The sequence below is a fragment of the Falco cherrug genome, chromosome 10 (genome assembly GCF_023634085.1).
Source record: "Falco cherrug isolate bFalChe1 chromosome 10, bFalChe1.pri, whole genome shotgun sequence".
In the NCBI taxonomy this organism is placed as follows: domain Eukaryota; kingdom Metazoa; phylum Chordata; class Aves; order Falconiformes; family Falconidae; genus Falco; species Falco cherrug.
In genome coordinates, this window is record NC_073706.1 from 27,828,951 (window position 1) to 27,844,105 (window position 15,155).

The window sequence follows — 15,155 nt, forward strand, 5'->3', positions numbered from 1 at the left end:
CTCACACCCCTGTTATTTGCAAAGATGAAGCCCAATTGCTAATGACTGGAGGAAAAGAAAAAGGGTTGGAAATTCTGTGGGGAAAAATATTGGAGGGGAGGGGCAATGAGAGAGAAGTTAATAACTACATATATGTTCTATAAAGGTAAACTATTCCTTTAGGCATACTAAACCCATAGGAGTTGATAATTATGGAGGTGGTTATGAAGGTGAAATGCAGAAAGGAGCATAAGTACAGGTCCAATTAATATTGTCAAAACATGGTAATTGTAGATCACTTAATCTAGTTAATGAACACATGTGAATCACTTCAGTGACACATGACGACAGACTTTAAACAACTGAAATTTAAATCTGGCTCAGTTGGCTTGTTTTACACAAACTAGTTTCCAAAACATACTTAGAAATGCCATTGCTCATGCTTTGCAAGCTGGCTTGTGTAAACTGGAGTAATAGGTCTGGATTTGCTTTTACCTTAAGCTTGCCTATTAAATTAAGCGAAGTACCCCGTTTACTTTGTAGGGTAATGTAGGTAAACACTTAGAGCAACATGACAACATCCCAGATCATAAAACATCAGCTAAGGCTTAATGATCTAGGAGAGGAGTGTGTTGCAGAGAAACTCTGATGATATAAACTGTGTATCATCTAGGGAAATATTTATTCCTCTATATTTACCAAGTATAAGTTAAAAGTGAAGGAAAAAAACAACTTGAGTGTGACACTTCATTTTCAAATTTTCAGCACGCTAGCCTATTGCAAATTCTGCAGTCACTGGCCTGTGTAGGAAAATCACAAGACTGTCGTTGATGGGGTTTTCCTAGAGTTTACCTGGCTGCAGTGTTGATGCATTGTGAAGATGCTGCCACATGGACTCGGGTCCCTCCCAGGCTGCTCTTTGTTAGGTGGTTGTAGTGAAACAGTTGGAAGCACAAGATGCACTGCGGTTGTCACAGGCTCAGAGTTTTGTCCTGTGTTAGAATGCGGGAGTATCTGCCTGCTACTCTCCTACAGTCCAGGCTTCTTGCTGGTTTTTGTCCTTTCTTGTTTGTTGGTCGCCTTCAGCTACCTCCTCTCCAGTTTGGGTTTCCTGGGCTCGGTGCCACACTGTTCTGACACTGTTTCATTCTCCACACTCTTGTCCCTGTCTGTCCCTACTTAGGCAGTGCAGAGGCAGGAAAGTTTTCCTTCCTCACCAGAACAGAAAGCAGCAAGGTCCGTGCTTGTTACTACCCTGCCTCGTTTATAAATCCCTCTGAGCCATTTTCTTACCTAACTGTACACCTGACAGGTAGGGAGCAGGGGATACTCCTTTTAAAAACCCACACCCTGAAATCAGTAAACGTGTGAAAACTAATTCAAAAGAATCAGATTCTTCTGTTTCACATTGGAATCACCTACTGAAGGTCATTAGTCAGCTCTGAGAGGGTTAGGAATAATTTACAATATACTGGCTTCAGACCTGCCTCTTCCTGTATTAGCCTAGGAAAGACTTCTAATCAGCTCCCTTGTGGATGGTGGACAGCTGTATGTACTGTTCTGTGTGTTACAGATGCAGGACACCTGGAGCTGTGCACACTGTATCTTTGAAGGATAGCAAAATTAGAATGCCTGACCCTCTCTTATCTGGTCAGAGTAATTTTTTTTTCTAAGGCCAAGCAGAGAATAGAAACACAGAAAATGTGCAGGGACAGGATTATAAAAGAAGATGACAAGCCTGGCTTTAAGCTTTTAACCTGCTGGTGATTCATGAGTCATCCGGTCACTCTGAAAAGGAAACCTGTAGTAGATTTACAGAGAGACCTTACTGTGAGAAAGTGAGGAGCAACAGTGGAAAAAAAGGGAAATATAAAAAAAGCTAGAAGTTTGCAGCTGAAGGCAAATTGTTTGCTTCTGTGCTAGTGGTAGGAAGAACAAGCACCAATGTTTTCAAAAGGTGATCTGTGTCTCAATTTTCAAAGTCATTTCCCGTCTGTTCTTAAGATATGTCTATCAAGTGGAGATTCAGTGGAAGGCAGGAAAAAAAATTATTAGGTTACACTGATAATTAAATGCATAAACTAATAGCCTGATTACATGTTAAGAAAAATACACTCTAAGAGATTAAAACAAGGGGATTACATTACATTGAAACAGGGATTAAATATTTTTCCTAAAGGCTTTTAACACATTTTCCAAAGACCTGCTTATGAGCACAATTTGACTGCTGAAAAGTATTTCTTTTAGAGATAATAGACGAAATAATCACATAATTAAGCCATGTGCAGTGCTAGTAAGCTGATGATAGTATGTTTCAGATATGTAAGAGCTCTTTTTATGAGTCACAGATATTTTGTGTGTGTGTGTTTTTGGTTGGTTTTGGTTTGTTTTTTTTCCCAATAAGCTATAAAATCCCAAGACTGACTTAGCAGGATTGTGTTCTGAGATCACTCTGCAGTGGTTTCACTGGGCTCTTAAATGGGAATGATTTGAAACCATTCAGATAAAGGGAAGCACGTACACTTCAACGTTAGGGGAACTGAGGCACAGAACAGTGAAATTGTTTCTCGTTATAACAGTACCTAGAAGGCCTTGAGTAGATCAGGCCTCCTTCTGCCAGACAGCGTACAATCACACAGTATCTTTATCAAAAGCTTTTGCTTCAAGGGAAATAAGTACCACTCATTTACTCAAGTTATTCTTCGAACCAGGAATAGAAACTGTATCTCTCTACCCCAGTGCTCCACAGTAACATTCCCCCCAAAATACCATCGGAGGAGATGTGCTTCTTCCTGGTGTAAGAAGTACTTGCCTCAAATTAGGAGAAGGGAAAAATTCAGAAAGTTACTTGAAAATATGTTTAAAGAAAAAAAAAAAAGAAAAAAAGAAAAAAGAAAAAAACAAAGTGGTGGGAGCAGGCAGAGGAGTTGAGCAACAGTGGCATACAACAGCTGGCGAGAGTATGTCCTTAATCCCTCTGACATGTTATTACATAAAGAACTACAAAAATACTGCTGAGATTGCTACGTACTACACAAATAATGAGTTTTTGCCAAGACATAGAAAGAAACTTACTTCAGGTTTCTTACCAAGTAGGATCCTAATACTGAATCCGCGGAGTCCCACCAATTTGAATGAGACTATGTATGGCATTCAGAGCAGATGCTGATGAGTAGAGGAGGAGCAGGTAGGCAGGAAGGAGCAAAAAAAAGTCATTGGGAAGGGAACTGTTTTTCAATGGGTTTCTGGAACACTTTCAAAACTGAGAGAAGGGGATTTAACAAAAATGGCCAAATAAAACCTAACGTGTAAACAAGCTGGTATGTAGGTAGTGTCTAAAGCCTGAAGAAGTTATATTTTAAGGTTATATTCTAATGCCCTGGTAGTTTTAGTACTGTACACTCCTAGAAACTGGTGGTCAACTCAGTAATGTTTTTCAGCACGTGAAAGGGTGTGACAATCCACTCTGCATGGAAGGTTCTGCTCTGATGCATTTACACAAATAATGTATTAAATTATGCAGGCAGTGTTTTTTAAATACTATTTGATAATTCTGCTTGAAGATATTTGGCTAATTGGCATATAGAGCCCATTTTCCCTTTGAGATTATTAATTTTTTCCTTTCTGTTAAGCTTCCAAGTTCATTTAGCAATGTGAGTTTGTATAAAAGAGCTAACATCTGTGTAGACTCCCTGCACTTTGCAATGCTCATTTCTTTAAACTCTGTATGCTAGCTTAGGAGCAATAATATCAAGTGACTTCAAAGGACAACTGCTTCCAACAATCCGTAATGGCTTGTATTTCAACCCAGTAACCAGCATAGCTCACCAGACCTGTTATTTTATTTCAAGGCCTGTGCTGCTCTTTTCATGTATTGAGCTACAGTCCCAGCTCAATGCAAATGAAAGGGGGGCCAAAAAAATGCCCAAAGTAACATAGAATTGGGATGTGTATGGGGGGTGTGTGTGTGTGTCTGTGTACTTGCCTCATGTCAGAAAAGGATCTGTCACTGTAAATCAACCAGACTGTGATTTGGCTGGCTACATGCTGCTTTAGAATAAGTGGCAATAATTAATAGGTCATTCATTTTGCATGTCAGTGGTGTTCATTACAGTAAATGTATTTGCCTCCCCGCTTCCCTCCCTGTTTAAGGCATCAAATGATATCCCTACAAAGTGCTTATTCAAACTGGCTCTTACATGTGTTAAGGGCTAGAAATATATCAAATTTGACACACAGTTTTCATTCTGATAATATTGCTTAATAGTGGATTTCTGAAACAAGGTCAAGGCTGAAAGCTGGACTTATTTGGGGTTTACTATAGGTGACTAACTGATGTCAACGAAACTTCAGATCCAGCCATAGCCTTCTACCAGAAACCTCTTTAGACTGTGAGGGGTGAGGGGGGTGGGGATATTTAGTCTGAACTGAGCTTTTGCCAACATGCGAGTCAGCATAAGTCAGTGCCCATTGCTGAAAGAATCTGTCCTACCTTTCCAAGTGCCTTCAATTTCTCATTTTTACCACTGTACTTTGTCATCAGCAGAAACGTTTGTGTGACTGTATATTGAGCTACATCAGGCACTCATCTAAATTAAAGCTCATCCATTTTTTTTCTGATCTGGTTCACTATCTGGTCCCACAAACTCTTCTATAGGCACAAAAGAAAACGCCATGTAGGGTCAGAAAAAATGTGGCCAAGGGCAGCAAACAGACAGGACTTGTGTAGTAGTGCTTGATAATGCTTGTTTAAAGGGTGCCTGAAACGAAGGCCTGTTTCTACTCTGATTATGTCTCCCAGGCAAAACTCCCTTTGATTTCTTGTAGGTATTGTGTCTGAGAAAGGCCTGGCAGCCTCAGTCTTTGGCAGTTCCTTTGAGAAGCAGATAGGGTGTGAATAAATAGGGCAATGTGGTACTATACACAGATTTATCTGAAATGGATCATGAGGCTGTTAGGTTTTATACTTAATTCATGGCTATCTGTATCTGCTTGTCTGGTCTTAGGATGAGAAGGATACTACACTGGACTTGACTCTGGAAGATAGGAGAATGGTATTAAAAAACCCAACCAAACACAAAAACCAACCAACAAAAATCCCCTAAACAATAAAAAAACCCAAACAGGTGTTGATTGGAGCTTTTACCTCTCTCTTGGAGGTGTTGGACAGTAGACTTCTGTCATGATGTTGGTTGGGATTCTTTTCTGCTGCTATCTGTGCCTACCATCCTCTCAGAATGGGAAAAGGAGGTAAAAATCCTGCTGTTCTACCTGTGATTCTGAATCAGCTCTCCTAACCCTTGGCTATGTGCCCAGCCAAACCCCAGAGCCAAGTTCCCTGTCAAAGCCAAGCATCCTGTGGCTTGTCTCTATTATGTAAGTGAGGATATACAAGTCCAGGAGAAGATGGGAAGGGAAAAGTACCTGGTCCAATGCAAACAATGATTTCCTCTTGTATACTAATGTTTTAATAATGGTTTGGGAGAGAGAGGGATTTGTGAAGATGTTTGAATTCAGTCTGTGTGCAGGAACTGAAACTGAGCCCATTGCAATTGCATTTGTAACTGTTTCAATATCAAGTAAATATACCCAGTTTCACCTGCACAATATAGGAACACGTTCAAATACATGCTGGTAGGAAGTCACTGCAGCTCACAGAAAAACCTTGGGACTACAGTGCCACCTGCAGTGTTCTCACCCCTGTCCTTGTGGGACAGAGGTCAGCAGCTCAGCAGGGTCATGATCTACCGCATCACATCTGGGGTGCTGAGAGGCCAAGAGCAAGCACTGCACGGTGCCCTGCACATGCTGTCCCTTGGAGACCTAGAGCAAAAGTGTTTGGGGTTTTTCCTAGCTAAGGATGGGTAGGCAGACTCTGCTTTGCAACTTTGCATTTCCTGGCATCCTTCACCTCACACATCACAAAATACCTGACGCCTATATCAATAGTGTAATGATGTACGGCCTGTTGCAGCTTATTTCTACAACATGCTTGCTTTTTATTTGCTTGGTGTGGCTAATGGGAGAACTTACGTAAAGCAATTTCAGGTTTATTGCTTACATCACTCACCAGAGAAGCTATCAACAGATACTTGCATCACCCACCCATTACATCCACATTGGTTAGTATGATGCAGGGCAATGACATCACTCCCCTACCCCCTAACTTACCCTTCAGGTCTACTTCCATGCAAGTATTTTTAATTGCAGAGTGGGGTGAAATTCCTCATTCTGGACATGTGCCAGCACTTCTAAATGCCAATACACTGCCCCTGCAGTGACTAGGTCTGAGGAGTGTGCACTCTTACTTGTACCGGAGGGAATGCCTCGTGCCATCAGGTGAGGGGATAAGCTGTCATGAGACAGACTGCAGAAGTCTGACTTGGTGGATCTTTCCACTCACTCTGCAAGAGCGTAAATGACACCACAAAATAACACAACAAAATCCCAGACCTGGTATATATGTATTTTGGTTTTAATCGCACTCAATTGGGAACACTTATTTAGTCTTATTAAGAGTTTTATTGGCTCTAAAAATAGGTTCTTAAATATTTCCCAACGTTGACTAAAATATGAAAAACAATTATATAATCAGTGTTTAAAATAAACCACAGTTTGTTATAACTGAGACCCATTCAGTGGAATAACATTTATCAAGAATGATAGCATATAGGGAATTGCACAGCCTCAATAAATCCACAGACAGTATTTCTCTGATTGCTTTCAAACTGACCAGCTGCAGAGCGTAGCCTTCTGTTCTCCAACAGAATTCCTACCAGCAAGAACACTGTGAAAGAGTGGAACCTGGTCTTTAGGTGAGGAAGCTGCAAGGGTTTTAGTTGAAAATAAAGAACTGGTCTACTGCTGTACCCCTTCTTTATACTTTCTTATTGTTAAATGAAAACTTTCATAAATAGCCTTACATAAATAATAATCTCAGAAGTTTTAAAAAGTTCACACCATCAGTCGGACCTGACTCAACATTCTCTGGTCTCTCACTGCTTAAGCTGTTTCTGCAATTATTCTGGAATACAAGAATCCTTAACATCTCTTATTGTAAGAGCAGGTTTTTCAGTAAGTTAAGCTGCAGAGGAAGGTTTGGCAGTTAAGTGAAATGCATGTTACAGCTGATGCCATATTTTTTTATTGGAATAACTGAAAAGATCAAGCTGTAGTGCAGGTAGGGCTTGAGTCATGCTTTTATCGTTGCATCTCTTGGCCTGATATGAACTGTGCTATTAAAAACGGTAGCTCAAGCCGATTCTGTACTTTGTTTATCTACAACCAAGCTCAGCCAAATATCAGCTAGCCTAGTGAAAAAGCTGTAGGTGAAGGCTGTGTACATAGAGACACTAATTACTTTCAGTGCCTGTCAAACAAACATGGACACTAATAGATTTCTTAGTATGCCTTTAAACAAAGCACTCTTATCTATGCATAAGAAAAAGCACTACGCAGAGCAAATACATGTTAATCTGTAGTTTTAGTTTGTTCTTTTTTTTTTTCTTTTAAAAAAGTGATTTATCACCCCTTTTCGTTGCCAAAAGGAACTGCAGTACCTGCTGAAAGTTTGCGCCCTGGGCGAGCCCAGTGTCGTTTCAGGGGTACTGTGACCCCTCTTTTCTTCCGTAGCGTTTAAAAGATCAGCAGCTTTAGTCTCAGTAACTTTTTGCCCGTGAAGGCGCCGGGTGTATCTGTAAGTGACAGGCAGTATGACCCGCCACCTGACTTCGCTGAGAAGCTGTGAGGGCGATAACTGCTGGCCCCTGTGCCGGCCGCCCGCTCGCCCGGCGCTGGCCGGGGGGCAGCCTGCGCTGCGGCGGGCAGGTGCTGGGCAGCCCCAAGGATGAACAGGCCCGGCAGGAGAACCGGCGGGCAGCAGGCGGCGGGGTTTGAGGAGCGAGCGGTGCCAGACGTGAATGAAACACAAACATGCTGCGGGTTTCTCTTCCTTAGATAAAAGCACCGGCGAGCCAGCCTAAGCGCTGCCCGCGGAGGGCGAGTCAGAACAAGTTTCAGCTCCCGAGCTGCAAGGCAGACGGCTCCTCCGTGTGCTTGCCTCCCGCGGCGGCCGGGCCGCCCGCCCGCAGCCCCGCACCGGCTCCCGGGGCGCCCGCCCGCCCGCAGCCCGGGCGCTAGACGAGGGACTCGCAGACGGGCAGCGAGTCCGAGTCCTGGCTGTGCATGGAGCTCAGCCCCGTGTCCGAGTCCTCGTCGTTGTCGGCGCGGTCCTTGCGCAGCGCCCGCGCCTGCTCCACCCAGCCGGCCGCGCTGCCCCCCGCCGCCGGCCGTCCCCCGCCCGCCGCCCCCCGCGGCTCCGCCGGCGCCTCGGCCGCCACGTCCAGGGTGCCCAGCGTCTCCAGCAGGCGCTGCAGCTCCCGCTCCTTGTCCTCCCACGCCCGCTGCGTGTAGTCCAGGTCGGTTTTGACGGCCTCCAGGTCCGTGCTCAGCTTGAGGCCGATGTAGAGGCTGGTGCTCAGCTGGGTCTTCACCCGCTCGTGCTCCAAGTGCAGCTCGCCCTCGCCGCCGCCGCTCAGCTCCGTGGTGTCGCAGTCCGTCTCGGCCAGGCCGGGCCCCGCCGCCAGCTCCAGCTCCTCCCGCCGCCGCTTCATCCAGCGCTCGTTGAGCTCCTCCTGGATCTCGGCGGCCAGGTGCTCCAGCAGCTCCTCCTGCTGCGCCCGCTGCTCCTGCAGCTGCAGCACCTCCTCGCACTTCCTGGCGTAGTCCTCCTCGGGGCGGCCGGCGGCGGGCTGTGTCTCCCGGACCGGCTCCGGCTCCCCGCCGCCGGCCGCCCCCACCAGGTAGGTGTCCTGTACGTAGTTGACGCCGTGCCGCTTCATGCGGTCCAGGTGGATCTTGGCCTCGTACCTGTCGATTTCGCGGTCCAGCTCGCGGAGCCGCTGGATCTGCTGCCGGATGGTGTGGTCCTGCGAGAGCACCAGGTGCACCAGCGTCTCCATCCTCTCCGCCGACGAGGCCTCCCGGGCCAGCGGCTGCTGCCGCTTCTTGTTGATCTTGGCCAGCTTGCGGAAGGCTTTCCTCACCACCCGCCGCTGCCGCTCCTGCGTGAGCGCCAGGCTGGCGCGGGCCGCCCCCAGGCCGTGGCCGGGGCGCTCCTTGCTGAGCACCACCCGCGCCTCGGCGCTGCGCGGCCCCGCGTTGGGCAGCGAGGCCTCGCTGCGCACCAGCACGAAGCGCACGTTGTCCTGCTCGTCCCCCCACGCCACCCAGAGCCGCAGGATCTTCGTCTTGTTGGGCAGGATCCGCTCGAAGCCGCGCCACTTCTCCACGATGCAGTAGGAGTGCGGCGGCCCCGACAGCATCCCGCCGCCGGGCTCGGGCAGCGCCGGCCGCTGCCGCCGGTGGTGGCTGTCCTCCAGCAGCACCCGCACCACGTCCGAGCAGGTGGTCCGCCGGGAGAGCCCGGAGATCAGCTTCTCCTCCTGGCAGATCCACACCGAGATCTTCCGCTCCTCGGGCTCCATCGGGGGCGGCTGCGGGCGGCCGGCCGGGGCCGCCGGCTCAGGGCTGGCGGGGCAGCTGCTCCATGGGGAGCGCTCAACGGAGGCGCGGCGCCGCCTGCCCGCCCGGCTTCAGCATGGCCGGGACGCCCGCCCGCGGCACCCCGCCCGTGCGCTCCGCCGGCCGCCCCACCCCTTCCTGCCCGGTGCGCCGGTCCGCCGGGAGGGGCCCGGCCCGCTGCGGCGCCCCGCTCCCCGCCGCCCGCGCTCTGCCGGGCCCCGCCGCCGCCGCCGCCGGGTTTTCCTCTCCCACCACGTGGGCGCCCCCCGCGGCTCACGCCCCGGCGGCCGCCGCCGGCCCCCGGGCAGCTCCGCGCCGCACTCCGCCGGCGCGGAAACTTCAAGGCAGGTCGCCGTCGCCGCGGTGTCCTTCTCCCCGCCCTGCCTCCGCCGTGAAGGAGCGGCGTCGAGGGATCTTCCAAAGTGCCGAGGGACAGGAGCAAATCCTGGAGCTTCAAAGCAAAAGCCAGGACTAGTGAGGAATTTCCAGTTTTAGTCCATCGCCTGCCTGTAATTAGGAAGTTCATGTTTGTAAAGCACTTCGCAGATGAAATATGCAAAGGACGGGAACGTCTAAGTGTTATTAAAATACTAGCTGAGCCAGATTTTAATGGGAGCTTGCCGTGCGCTTTGATGGGAACAGGATTGGTCTCCGAGTGCGGATTAAAACGAGGAGGAGGTGTAAAAAAAAAGGGTAATAAAACGCAGGGTTGCGGCACTGATTTTCACAGGACGATTGCATTGCGGGGTTCACAGACCTCTGCTTTGCTGCGTGGCTAGGAGGTACTACAGTGGGTAAAGGGGGTGCACCCTCTAAAACCTGAGGGCTGAGCTGCACCTTCCAGGGGATTTTTGGAGCCAACAAAACTGGCACACCGTGCAGAGAGGACTTTTGCGTGAATAAGGTTTGTGTTCCAGCCAGTGGAACAGAACGGAGTTGCAGTGTTGTAGCCTGACCGCTGTAATACTGCTGTTCAAAACAACGAAGCTGGGGCATGCACAGTAGCGGGTTGACAATTACGCAGCCCAACACCCCCTTTTCCCCTAAAGTACACGGGCTCGGTGTGGGCAGCTGCTGCGCTAGCTTCTCCCGTATTTACGTGGAAGGACTAGTTCTGGGGAGGGCAGCCTGCCTTCTGCTCTGGCTGCGTAAGGCAGCTAATTGCGACAGTGGTTTCTGCCGTGCGGCCTCCCGGCTGGTGAGGAAGTGGGCTGAGGGACCACCGAACGCCAGCATTCCTGGAGCCGGAGATCACGCGGATCATGTGCCTGCTGTTAATGCCCCTTTCCTGTATTACTGCAGGTTAAATGATTCCAAACTGAGGTGGCCACTGCGTGTTGCAATAAGGGCACACAAGGCAGGGGTGTTGGTAACAGACTGAATTTGGCTTCCTCACCCCAGCTGCCTTCCATTGAAGTTGCCTATTCCTATCCAATGGTAAAGTCTGTCGCTGCCCATTTCAGGGGCAAGCCGTTTTGCTCTCACAATGTATCAGAAGTGCTAGATCGCTCTGCTTTTTTTGGTATAGAGTGAAGCGTTTCCTGATACAAGGTTATTCCCAAGATGCAGTCTTTTTGTTCAGTGCATGGATTATACCTAAAAGCATCGTTCACCCCAGGGCAGAGGCCGGTGGGTCCAGTTGTCGACAGCAGTCCTGTCAGAGAACAAAATGGCCTTAGCAAAGGGCATCGTAAGGACGCTGGGACAAACCCAACAGCTCGCACTGCCCTGGCAGCGTGGTAAGGTGTTGGACAGGAATGGCATGTGAAATGGGACTGTACAGTTCAGCTTTGCCTCTGAAAGGTTCAAGATGAAAAATACCCCGAACACTCCACAAGAGCAGGCAAAGAAAAGTTTCATTGCTCTCATCAGGCTGGCAGAAACTTGGCAAGAAAGACCATTCCTTGTTGTCTTCTGCAGAATCAGGTGCAGCAAAGGGGTTAATGAGGCAGTGAGAAATTGTCTGATTCCTTTACGGTGGTTCCTTGCCTTTCCCATTTAGTTTTGATCTCATTTTACATGTATTTCCTATGGGAATGTCTGTACCTACTTTGTTCTGGCAAAAACAATACAGAAAGAGCAGGGTGTGATGTGAAGAGACATCTTATGCTCCCCACAGGTCAGGCTGCTCCAACTTGTCTGACTGCCTGTATCTATCCAGCATCCCAGCCTGGCTTTGTGCGATGAAATTGGCAGGTGATGGTTCTGTCTTTCCTTGACCACATCTCTGTGTATGGAAAAGTGGCTCTGCCTCCCCAGTGGAGCCCCCAAGGCAGTGTTGCCGGAGAGAGGACAAAGATGTTGGCAATTTGGAGGCAGTAAGATTAAGGAGGCAACCAGGTACCTGACTTTGGTAGGATAAGCCTATCGGATGAGTGTGTATATATAATCCATGGTTAAAAAGCTGGCGTTAGAAATTTACATTGTTAGATCCCAAGTTTAACTCTCAGGAATTTTGTTTCAGGCTGTCTGCAGACTCAGGAAACTGCCACCAAAGCATCAAAAGTTCACAAGCTTAAGCACGTAAACACCTATCTGAAGCAAAGTTTGGGCCCTGCAAGGCTGAATCCCAAAAGGTGACTGAATGTGGGCAATTCTTTGCCTTTCCTCCAAGGATCTTAAAGCATCCTACAGAGGAAGGTGATGTTATTATCTCATTTTTACAGATGAGAATGCTATGACATTAAGGAGTCAAGTGCCTCACCTAAGGTTATATAGCAAGGCCATAGCAGTGTCATGAAGCAAATCAGGTTCCTTCACTCTGGTGCCATTAGTCACTGAACTTGACTGCCTAGTGCTCTGCCTCCTTCCTCTCCTTCTCTCCTTCTTTTAATTATTCCATGAGAAAGGGAGATGAGGAATGCTTTAGTTCAACGACTCCAGGCAGTGATGAAATGAAAGTGCAATCTCAACAGTCAATATATTCTGTATCTCGGGTGAGGCAACAGAAGACGGTGGCATATAGGCTACTTCAGACATCTCCTGCCTGGTGAAGTCAAGTCTCCTACTTCAGTTGACTGTGCCTGCAAACCTGCAAGCCTCAGCAGTGACGTGCAGAAAGGCTGTGTCATTAAAATATCAAATTGGAGGGAAAGACAGCTCTCTTCATTCCCTTCCCCGCAGAACAGTGATATATGAGGTCTGCTGTAATTTCTGAGTCAAGCATGTTGCACGATTTAAAGCTTAAAAATGTAATAAACATGATCTGCTGTAATCCAGAGGCTGTTCCTATACTGCTCTATCAATGCAGAGCTGTCAACAGGCTCTGTTTCTGAAACACGGTACTCCTTGACAGAATGCTGTCTAGAACATCACTTCATGGCATATATTTCTTTGATTTCTTTTATGAGTTGCAAAAATTCAAAGCTGAATATACTCTTTAACAGCCACCTAACTGCCTAAAGGAGATTTATGAGCTTAACATTTCAGGCTGTGTTGAAAAGTCCAAGCCCAGGTATAGAACAGTTTATTTTTACCATTGCAGTAGAATTACAAATGATGGGAAATCAGCTGTGTTCTGGTATTTCCCATGAAGTTCTTTCTCTTCCTTCCTTTTTGTTGAGATGTGCAAGTAAATTACCATATCTTTCATGATAAGAACAGCATTTCCCATTACAGGGTTGGATAGTGTTGCACCTGTTTCTTTTTTTAGTCTGTTTTTATTTTGAGCTGAGCTAACAGGATGAAATTGCAGCCCTGATATTTTTAATAAATAAAATGGTGTAAGACTTTATCTTGAATACTTTGAATCTAAAACAAATAAATAAAAATGTATTTCCTGCTTCCACAATTCCTATAGCAGGAAAGTGGAGGAAATCTTAGAAAACTGTATTTGAGAGACAGAATTAATTTCTTTCAAAGGCATTTAAGTGGAAAAAAGTGTAGGATTCAGATTCAGGATATTTTTCTTTTTTTCCACAGTGAAGTTGCTTTTACTTTTTAGATCATGCTCAGGACAATTTACTTATTTTTCCTGAGGTTACATTTCAAAAGAACACAGTCTAAGTGAGATGAGTGAAGGCAGGCTGCAACTGGTAATCTATTGAGCCATCCCTGTCTGGAGAAGTTATTCTTTGTTGTGATGCAGAACAGCAATGCTGCTTTCCCGGCTTCTCTTCCTGTGTTTCTGTTAACCTTATTTTTGTGAGGTTTGGCTGTTGGTCCCGTAAACTTGTTGCTTTCTAACGTTTTGCCTCGACATTGATGAAATCCTAGAACGTAATTGGACTGGTAATGTTAACAGACTTCTGCAGCGCTAGCCTGCCTTTACAGATATATGAACAGTGGAAGGGGCTACTTGAGCTTACAGGTCTCTCATGGGTTCTTTTGTCTTTTGTACCTAGTTTTTCCTGAAAGTATAAAGCTGAATAAACAAATCATGTTGTGAATAACCAAATCATCCCTAGTTAGCATGCACAGAATGAAGCACTTGAAAAACTACCTCTCTATTAGCAGGAGTATCCAGGCTTTAGTCAAAACAGTTGGTAGGCTTGAGACTTTCATTTGAAAGAAGGTTGTTCAGTTTGTATCTGAACAGCTTTAGACATGAGAGAAAGCTTACTTTCTGGTTTTCTGTTGAAGCCGCTGAAGGAACCAGCACTTTTGATAAAGATGACTTCTAAGAGAAGGGTAATGAACTCTTGATCTACTTGTGTGAGCTATAAGGTCTGCAAACTCTTGATCCGCTTCCTTCAGTATTCTTGCATCTGACATGTACTGTCTTGCTTCTGAATGTCACCTGTGCAACCAGTACAAAATTTGGAGTAATTATTTGCTTCGCATCACTGGTGACACTTACGTGCTAGTGTGATCCATTTGGGAAGACTGTGGTGTGGTCTGCTTGGATAATAGCTGCCAACGCTGTGTTATACTGCTTTGATTACTTTATCCAACTACTTCTTTTTAACGTGCACACACCCAAACTACAAACAGGTATGTCAGGAAGAAACTCTTCCCGTGAAGTCAGTGGGGGCTACATGGGTAAAAACTTCTGCAGTGCTTTGAAAATGCAGGTACACCTATAGACTACCATTAAAGAAAATTATAATGATGTATATTTGTATTACAGTACAGCCTGGAAGTCTTGATGTGCTAGATGTGATGCAAATGCATGGGAAGAGACTGTCCCTGCCTTGAAGGCTTAACCAATGCCATGCAGCAAGTTAGGGGCACAGCAAAGATCAGTACTAAGAATACAGATTTCCAGCTTCTCATCTTTGACCCAAGTCTTTAACAAATTGGTTTTGTTTGTTATGTGCCTACGATTCTTAGGATGGAAAAGAATGCCTCTGCCTCTACACCTTACACCTCAGATTTTCTTTTCTTACTGAATGATGTTTAGTATAAATGAAGGAGAACAAAAATAATTGAGCAGAGTAGAAAACAACTTTTTTCCTTATAATGTGCATAAAAGAGATACAAAGCTTTGATTCTAAGTCAGTCAGTGGAGATGCACTAGCATGCTTTGGGGGAAAATATGAGAAAGATTAGATTCAAATGATGGCTATAACCCTCCTTCTCCAAAAAAAGTTAAATGTATTTTGAAAATGGTTTTGAACTATTCCTAATAGCTTAGTCTTAGCTTGAATACTTAGTCTTCATTGATCAAAAATTATCAAAAAGGGATACAGAGAAGTTGTCCAAGCAGCCAGGGA

At 46.4% G+C, this 15,155-nt stretch overlaps 1 protein-coding gene and 1 long non-coding RNA gene across 2 annotated transcripts in view; one reads left to right on the forward strand and one right to left on the reverse strand.

Moving 5' to 3' along the window:
- The window catches only part of LOC114016801 (uncharacterized), a 151,882-nt gene that overhangs the window by 89,263 nt on the left and 47,464 nt on the right, over window positions 1-15,155 (forward strand). The gene's annotated exons all lie outside the window — the stretch shown is intronic.
- Window positions 8,008-9,590, reverse strand: RASSF10 (Ras association domain family member 10). Its single transcript, XM_055721972.1, has one exon. It carries the CDS (start codon window positions 9,462-9,464, stop codon window positions 8,115-8,117), a length of 1,350 nt encoding a protein of 449 aa, XP_055577947.1. The 5' UTR covers window positions 9,465-9,590; the 3' UTR covers window positions 8,008-8,114.